This window comes from Photinus pyralis, unplaced genomic scaffold (genome assembly GCF_008802855.1).
Source record: "Photinus pyralis isolate 1611_PpyrPB1 unplaced genomic scaffold, Ppyr1.3 Ppyr1.4_LG6, whole genome shotgun sequence".
Lineage (NCBI taxonomy): Eukaryota > Metazoa > Arthropoda > Insecta > Coleoptera > Lampyridae > Photinus > Photinus pyralis.
In genome coordinates, this window is record NW_022170663.1 from 28,234,158 (window position 1) to 28,243,834 (window position 9,677).

At 35.7% G+C, this 9,677-nt stretch overlaps 1 protein-coding gene across 1 annotated transcript; it reads right to left on the minus strand.

Moving 5' to 3' along the window:
• Positions 1-6,771: 6,771 nt before the first annotated feature.
• On the minus strand, positions 6,772-8,086 carry LOC116173629 (enoyl-CoA delta isomerase 1, mitochondrial-like). The gene is made up of 4 exons (XM_031491248.1): positions 7,726-8,086; positions 7,531-7,677; positions 7,134-7,481; positions 6,772-7,066 (listed from the first exon to the last, which is right to left on the minus strand). The coding sequence occupies exons 1-4, from the start codon at positions 7,969-7,971 to the stop codon at positions 6,941-6,943; spliced, it is 867 nt and encodes a 288-aa protein (XP_031347108.1). The 5' UTR covers positions 7,972-8,086; the 3' UTR covers positions 6,772-6,940.
• Positions 8,087-9,677: the final 1,591 nt, after the last annotated feature.

The window sequence follows — 9,677 nt, forward strand, 5'->3', positions numbered from 1 at the left end:
CAACAGTCATAAAGTGTCTTTTGAGCAAGATGGCTGTAATTAAACTAAATCCTCCTCGTTGAGGAACAAACTTTTGTTCGTGTATCTTGTACAGCAAACACGAATTATTACTGCCGCGTCGTTTGATATAAGTACCGCATTAGCACTAACAACTATGAGGCACGCTACGACGCGACAGAGTTGGTCAAGAAGTCAACTTTGTAGTTCAGTACCTTGTCGCTCAGCGTAGTGCGGGATATTTCATACGAAATCAATTACATAATATTTGTTTGCGTAGTGCCGCGTAGCTCCGCTGCAATTCAGTTCCGCCCAGTTCGTTCTTACCTTTATTTTCCCCGAGATTTACGGTACTTCGCTCAGGTGTTTCTTTGGATTATTCGCCCCTTCGCGTAAATACAAAGTCGCCGATAACTTGCAGTTTGTCACAAATTGGAATTAAGCTAAGAATACTTTCTCCTTTAAGCGATCAAAATTTAATAAACGCACCAATTTGTATGATCTTACGTTCGATAAAATTTCGTTAGCAAATTTTACTTGCTTACTATCGAAACCAGGCTGACAATGTCCGCTTTTTCGTTGGCTATTTGCATTATTTCGCCCGCTAGAAAAACCGAAACGGCACACCCGTCAAGGCATCGAGTTCTCTGTTGTTTTTTATATGTAGATAGATATCCATAGGCTCGAAAGTCCCCCTCCCTCTCCGTCGCAGCGGTTATTAGAACTAGCAAAACGGTCGAACTCGCGTCGTTATCACTCTTTACTTCAAGTTTAAGTTTACTATGAAGCGGTATATGTGTAAATTTCCCTGTGTTCAAATCCAAAATCGAAAAAATAATTACATTACGTAGATTCGTGTCGAGCCAGCGACGTTAAGTCGACCGGCCATAGAAGTCATTACGAAAAATGGCGTATGTCGCTAAGACTAAGTGATCTTTACTGAAAGATACATTTTCCGGTAAAAAAACAACCTTCATCGAAAAGACTAATAACCCAGTAAAGTGCTTGATATGAAGTAAATTTATATATTCAACTGACTGACGTCATTGTTGCTCGTCCGCCGTAGCAGGTATCCGAATCAAACAAAATATCGATGATGTCGGTCTGTCTGTATGTCGGTCAGTCCGGCTAAATGGGTGAACCACCAAATTTGGTACACATAATTATAGGCATAAAAGGACAGAATCGCGCATGCCAGTCCATGGGGCAAGTTACGGGATGATCCAGTATTCCAAGGTAGGATGACACAAAGGGTAGTTTTAGTTTCTGCATAAATAAGGTAAATCTGTGTTTTTTTCTTTAATGATGTTGATGAGTCGCTTTTGTCGATTCCGTTTATTTTTTAACGGGTTTGAGAATTTTAAACGGAGAGATTTACTTTTGTTCCTAGGAAATGTCGCTTCAGTCGTTGAAATATTGCTTCCTTGACGAAATGGTTATGCCAATATCCTGCACAGTGACTACATCTGCAACCTGGTAGCCAGACAGGCAACTAGACTCGTCACTTCTAAGCGGATGGAAACCTTGTCAAATTGTCACGCTGAACTCTTGCATCAGTGGAGTGCTTTAATTTAATTAAGATTGCACTACCTCGCAGGTACTATATCTGCAATCTATTCATAAAACATAGTTAGGTTAAGTACCGTAAATCATTACTTATTCTTCCGTACCATTCACGCCGATTTAAATGTGACCGCAGTTTGATACTGAAAATACCAATAGTATATAACTGATTTTTGCCCGCTAACCACTTTCTAATTAGTGTAGTTGGCCAACTGATTAAATATTAGAATAAAGAAACCGTTTCGGGGCCAATAAATTAAATAAGGACCTTGAAATTTTTATTCACCACATGACAAAACTATGTGTACCATATCCAACACTGCAATTATTTGAGTGAATGTAACTGTCGTAATCCAATTAAAATGCCAAATATGATGATTCAACCTGATTACCCAATCTCATTAATAATCCGGTTTTGGACAAGGTTAATGACTGCTTTTCCAAACAAACATTAAAAGTAAATAAATTTTCACACTTTAACAACAATAGAAAATGGAACGTTTTACACGCAGTCGAATGCTCATCAGCTTTCTCTCTCGGCGTATACACAGAAAGTCGTGCAGTCATGCAGAACTGAAATATTAATCGTGAATTACCTACATCTGAAAAATAGGATGGTACTGTACAGAGGATTGGGTCTTTGAATATAAAATTAGGTTATATTCAAAGATTGGGTTGTTTTAAGCCACAAAATTGGTAGTTTCTTCGCTCACTTTTTTTGGCCAATTTGCACGAACGGTCAATTACGAAGATTTTTTATTTGACGTTTATTGCTGTCCTAGAATTATTTCTTTTTTCTAATTTCCCAATGAAGGTAAAACTAAAACCACTGTTATATATAATAGTGCGGTTAAGTGAATAAGTGTTATTATCATGGGATTATTCTTGTACCAATTCAGTAAATTATATACCGTTTCGGGCCTCACGAAATATTTGTCAAACCCTTACCTAATAATAATGTAAAATGCAATAGTACCGCAATCGATCTTGACTTGTACATACTTGAGCCATTACACTTACTTGACATTATTGTCTACCTTTTTGGGATATTATATGTGGTGTTTGTATTAAGATTAGTGAAGTTTTTCTCTTATTATCTTACTTCCAACTTCGCTGACGTATTTCTGCGGATTTATCTTACAAGTTTAAGGCCGTTTACGGTATGATATTTATGACGCATTATCTTTTTACTTTAAATAATCCATTTCTTACTTCTTATTTTGGAGTTACCAATTGCTTACTGGTTGTGCATTGATATTTCTACGTGGAGACGCGAATTCCCGATTTTCGAGATTATGCAAGAGAATTCCATTGAAATTTCGACGCCATTACCAGTCAAAAAAGCCCTGCATATTTCTACCTTACCGCCATTTCGTGTGAAACCGATTTGAACTGATGACCCAATTTTGCGAAGTTCGTTGACCTACGATTGATTCCTCCGAAACGCAAGTACCTAAATAACAAGACGTGTGGAGTGGGTACTGTGTAAATTGTTCGTATGTATTTATATGCCCAGTTACCGATTACGTTTAGTTTTGTCGTTACCGAAGTTTAGATTAACGATAATATCATCTACGATCGACATCATAATTGTGTTACTCCGATACTTATATTTGTTAGTTTACTGTATTTTATCCTTCATATTAACTACTTTTGTTTGTGATCTAGTTATTAGAATTGCCGAGAGTTTGTCCGAAGTAAATTTCTACAATTGTAATTAACGTTATGTATTTTTCTCTGAAGAACTTGCTCGTGTAAGTTTGTTTTCATTTGAATTGATAAGATTGCTTTGTCATTGAAGAGAGATTCAGTTAGTTGTACATTTTATAGTATTTTTTTCTTAAGACTTCATGTCACATTTTGATATCTCATACCGATTGTAAAAACCAACCCTTAGTCGAACCAAATTTTGTTTTGTCGTAAAGTCATTTGAATTTTTGATTCTTTTTAGTATTGATTGCAATTCTACGTATAAGAATAACCCTTCGTGTCTTACGTTAACCATTGCTTATGCGATATATTGTGCAACGCGAATCATTACCCTTCTTATATTTTTTTGTTTGTGTGTCTGTCTGTTTACAGATTTGCAGTTTCGCGTCCTCTGAGCTCAGAAGGTTGCGACCGTAATTCAATGGTAAATTTAGTTGCTTTCGTCGTTTTTTCCCTTTTAACGTCTGATTACATTTTGGTTTTTGATACTAACGAGTTGTGATTATTACTTTGTTTGAAAGTCACTTAATGATTATAGTTCCGTTGTTTCTGCGGAAGCCCTTTTGGATAAATACTTTCCCCGGCTACGTGTTGGCTTCTCATTTGTTTTTATTAGAGATTATTTTAAATTCCCATTTTGACATACCAGATCTATATATTACAGTGTCAGATTTGTGATATTTTGAGATCATTGTATTAAAATATTAAACCACCGGCATTTATGAGATCGAATATTGTTTATGTTTTTCCCCATAATATGCATTCCTTCGAGTTTAGGGCCAAAGAAAAAGTAGTGCGAGAATAAATCTACCGTTTGTCACGTCAGGTAAATCGAATACAAAAACCGTAATTAACATTTAATCAAAGCAATAATTCAATTTACGTGTTAACATAATGCTGCGTCATCATCTCGTACATACTGCGTGGCGTAAATCACTTGTAAAATAATAATATAATATCGATAAAATTGACCTAACCACAACGAACTTGCGCTAGAAACACACAAATGGCGCAACGAGTAGCGAACGGGATATAAATTTAAAACTAAAAAAAAACAAACATTACAACCTGGTTTGAGGGTTTTTTAAAACTTATCTAAGCGTTTTTAACCTCAGAAAATTTAGATTGTATCCAAATCCAATATGGCGTCCATAAGAAAAGAAAGTTTGTCATTTATTCGAAAACCACAAGTCATAAAATTTTTATTTTAGCACCATCAGAAAGTTGAGAAAAAATAACTAAGGGTTTGTTACAACTATTTGTTGATATCTTTAAAAAATAAATTAAGCCCAGCGCATTTTCGAAAATGACATTTTCGGTTTTTTTGCCATAACTCCGTTATTTGTAGAACTGCAAGAACCTCTGAAAGGGAAGATTGATCTACCAAAAAGTCTGCAATTCTTTGCCCATTTAAGCGACTTTGTATCTCTTACCGTTTACGATATTCCCATACCAAACATTGGAAAAAACACCCTGCGATGCAACTGGCTCTGATAAGGGTTTATTTGAATCGTTGACAGCTTCCGTTTTACGCAACGATAGCCAGGTTTATACCTTACCGACCTTATTCGGGAACAACAAGGCTGTCGTCCTAAGCAGAAGGCAGTGTCTCCTATTTTTACCATTGTTGGTTTTCCTCTTCCTATGAGTTTCTTCATTATATTTTAAATTACAAGTGGTGGAACACTTCCATGTCGCATTTGGATAACTTCAAATGCATTTTCTGTATCATCTGGTGACTAGCATTGACCGCCTCACCATTCGAAAAGGGAAGGCCCTTTCATCTTCCATAGACCGTCTCTAATTAATAAGTAACATAACCTCACATTTCGACAAAATTATGTGAACTTTTGTATTAACATTGTGGAAAATTTCGAGCTTCTTTGGCTCTGTTATTCACAACGTTTAATTAAGGTGGCCTCTGGCCTCAATATCTTTTTTATTTGGCGAGGCACGTGAAATGTTATATGTGACATTACGATCTCTCCAGTCGCATATTGAAACTTACGGCAACAATTAACCTGAATTGGAGACAACTTTTTGTTTTTCAAATGCAATGCCTATGCTTTTTGAAGATCTTTGAAGACAGCAATGAATTTGTTGTACGACAACATATGCTTATGGTTGATGAAAAATAGAGAAATTCGTGATTCAATATTTAGAAAGCTTATGAAATCTAGCATGCCCTGTGCTATCAGGATCCGCGGAATTTGCTATTTACACGGACAAATATCGCGCAAAATATTGAATCACAAATGTGTTTTATATGAACCTTTTTGTCGTACAATCCCCACCACCCCCCCCCCCCCCCCCCCACCCCTCCCGAGCTATAGCAATCGCATGATGTAAAAAACTTGCACTGTGACCACAGTTTCGAATTAAATTTAAAATTCTATAGGAATTTGCACATCCACATTATTTTAGGTAGTATGAAACCCCATACTATGTGTGTGTAAAAAAGGGCTACTGCAAAAATCTTAATTTTTAGTCTCTTGCATTGATTTTTGAAGGCCTTGATAGAAAAACTAAGAGTTATGAATCAAAACCCAATCACATATTGCTATGTGCCCCACGTTGGGCGCCAAATAAAACTGCTGTGTGCAATGACAAACACTTTCTACACCCACATAAACACCTGTCCAGATAGTTCAATTAAACACACGGCATGTTTATCCTCCGCCACAACGAAAATCTCGATATTGACATAAATTTGAGAAATTCAGCACCCTCAACCTCCTCTAAAACCCCAAAGAATGAATTAACAATTTTTTAATTAATAATACTAATTCCGGGTACACAATAGACAAGTTTAACATGAAAACTCTTATCTAGGTCGTAATTTGGGCTCGAAACACAAAATTAATCGTTTACAGATGAAACAAATTTATTCAACACCAATAAGCTGAAGAAAAGAACACGAAACAAGCGATCGATTAAACAAATTAAATTTAAGTAAAATTTTAATTTTATTAAGTGAAATAATCCATATCATTCGGCAAAATTGGCACATATCTTGAAACTAATTATCTTTGCAGCGATAAGAAAACTTTATCGACTACAGGAGAAAAACATGAGATAAACTTTTACAAATAATTTCCATGTCTTTTAACACGTAATTAAAATTTACAATTACCAAAACAAAATAAACAAAACAATTATTTAAACAAAATCAAATAATTAAATAATTCTGATAAATCAACATTATCTTCGAATTTAACCGATATGATCGAGGTTGTGCTCAATCCCAAATTTCTACCAACATTTAACGTTAACAATATATGAAATTCACATACAGGGTGGAGACGTTTCAGCGCACCTGATTTCCACAAGATGGTGGCACCTCACACACCTGCTCATCGGTCAATGGTTGTATTTAGAAGTTTGTTTGAGGATCGCATAATTTCAAGGAACGCTAACATCGCTTATCCTCCGTCACTCCTTCTCTAGACCTTTCATGTGATTAAATCATTTCAAGTTGCTCAATAACATTTTTCAACATAGCTTTTAGTTTAGTGTACTGCCATATGGGGTTATTTTTAAGAATTTAAAATTTTCAATTTATCATCATTTATCCCCCAAATCAATTGATGTTAGTTTAATTTTTTTTGTGTGTAGCCTAACAAATTTTATTATGAAGTTATCCTTGACCGGTTTTAAAAAATTTTTAAAATTAATGGGCATTCCTCTTTTTATTTTTCAAATTATCCAAGTAGGCCGCTATCGATTGTTGTACTTCATGTAGCGAGATCATCGACACGAAACCTTCAGTATATTTTTCTCGATTAATTGTTACGTCCTGTAATCAAAATATTTATACCTATTATAGGTTATTGATTTAGGATAATAGTTGTAACAGAACTCACCTGCAGAAGTGCTCTTCGCATACTCTGTTTGGTAAAATTCCTGGCTAGTGGCGGTATCATTTCGAACCGACGCAGAAAACCATCTGCTTTCTCAAATGCTTCAGTTCTATCCTTTGCGATTTCATCAACCAATCCCACTTGCAGTGCTTGACTTGTGGTAAAAAGTCTCCCCGATGTTAAGGCCAGTTCCGCGTTTCTATGGCCGATTGTGTTTATCATCAATTTTACAATTGGCGAAGGGGCATTAAATCCTAATTGATCCTCGTTTAAACCGATTTTAAAATTTTGTACCATTATACGGTATTCACAGAACAAACCCAGAACACAACCTCCAGCAGGCGCGTGACCCTAAAACAACACTATCAATCATGCTATAACACCATTACAACATTTTCACAGTGATTGCGGCCACCGTTGGAAAAGTGCTTCCGTACAGTTTTATGAAGACCTCCAAAAGTGTGGAAAATAGCGTCCGGATCGTCGCCGGTTGCGATGTAGACAGCTCGTTGATATCCAGTCCGCTACAAAACACTTTGTCGGAAAACTGCAATGATATAACGTAAACAAAACCAAAATTTTCAAATATACCTACCGATGTTAAAACCATTCCCGCGCACTTGGTTTCTTCTAAATTGGTCAAAAGGCCTGAAATTTCAGACAGAATTTCAGCATTTAGGCTATTCACTGGTGCGCGTTTCATTGTAACGATAGCAACGTTATTTTCATCGTTTATCACTTCCAAGTGCCTAAAGTTACCACTAAACAAACGAGCTTGGTGAGATACATTTTTTGCGAGGAAGACTCCTCGTTGCGTGGTTTGGCACACATAGCTAAACATTACGATTGTAACTATCGCAAAGTTGGGCTATTATTGTAAGCAAACAAAACGTGATAAGATAATGATATGACCTTTGTTCAAACAAATATAGACATAAGTGTACCCAGAATATTTGATATAGGTCAGTCTCATTAGAGAAATCGCACACAATTTTTGTATATTCTCTGAGTCAGATTCACGGCTCCAAAGAAATGTTCCAGAAGATTTATCTGATTGTCGGAGCATTCAGGCAATTCGGTTTCGACAAATCGAATTGGCGCTGGCATGGCGGTCCAATAGAATTTTGTTGAGTGACGTTGCAATCTTCCATACAACATGGGAATAATAAATTATTATCTAACAACTATTATGCAACATAAATTTACCTGCAACATTCTGGATTTAATATAACCATGCCTCGCCTTCTCTAATCAAGTTTCAGGTATTTCTTCAAATCCCCTTACAATAGTTTTAAACATTGCTATCATGTATATAATTCGTATATTGAATAATAAGTTTTAGTATTTGGATTTGGATCATTACTGAATAATGAAGATGTTGTCGAAGTACAAAAATAAAAATAATCTATACAGAGTGTCCCATTAGTGCGATATGTAATGCGCATACTATTTTTGTGTTCCATAAATATGGTACGAGGCAGAATTTTGTTATTTTAAATAGAACACTCGGTATATTAGTGTGACACCAGACATCACGCATGATTTTAAGTTTGCGTAATTTCTTATGTTTATGAGAAAGACTATATGTTATGTTATGGATGCTTCGTCCTTAATTTGAATTGCATATGTAGAATGTAGACCATGATTAAATAAGCTGCTTCTTTCGTTAATAAACGGTGCAGGTGTTTTCTGTGTGTATAATTTCCTTATCTTTAAAGTTTATTGATGAGAAGTGAAGATTTGTAGGGTGAGTAGGCTCAAAAGTCAAACTTTGTTTAGTATTTTTATTTGGTAATCCAAAAATGGATTACCAAATAAAACGACAAAAATCGCAGTTAATGAATCGTTGCGAACCTTATGCATTTCATGGGTAACACATTTAGATTTAGATATTCAGTGACTCTATACAAGACAGTGGCGACAATTGTTGTGGCAAATTCAAACAGAAACCTTGATTATACGGTTTGTATAATTAACGGTAGAAAGATGTGATAATGCACCCTTATGGTTAGGCAACACACCTTTACATCTAAAACAAAAATATGATATGCTCTGTATATAACCAATCGACCGTTTTGCGCAAATGCCGCATACTAGGGGATTTTCGTAACGAAGCTAGGAGAGAATGAAGAAGATGGAGACGAGGTCGACGGAAAGCATCACGCGTTCCCGGTTTTTATTCTTGATTATTTTGGTTGTGGTGTTTTGAAGGTGTAATTACAGGTAGTAACCATTTTATTCTTTCTTGTACTAGCTATTAATAAGTGAATTTCTTGCCACAATTTGATATTATTTACATTTTGCTAATTTTGCATAAATTACGATATCTGAATCATGGCGTACCCCATGCCTTTGTTTTGAGTACCGTTACCTGAATCATGTTTGTTTGTTATACTGTACAGATGATTATGCCATTATTTTATTTAATTAAGTATTTATTCCTGTATTCACGAGGAGTTGATTATCAGTGCGATGTTGCTCTGTTCGATTGGTCCGTAACTATTCCGTGAGGGAAGTACCATAGTGTAAAGAATAGAATAGTGAAAC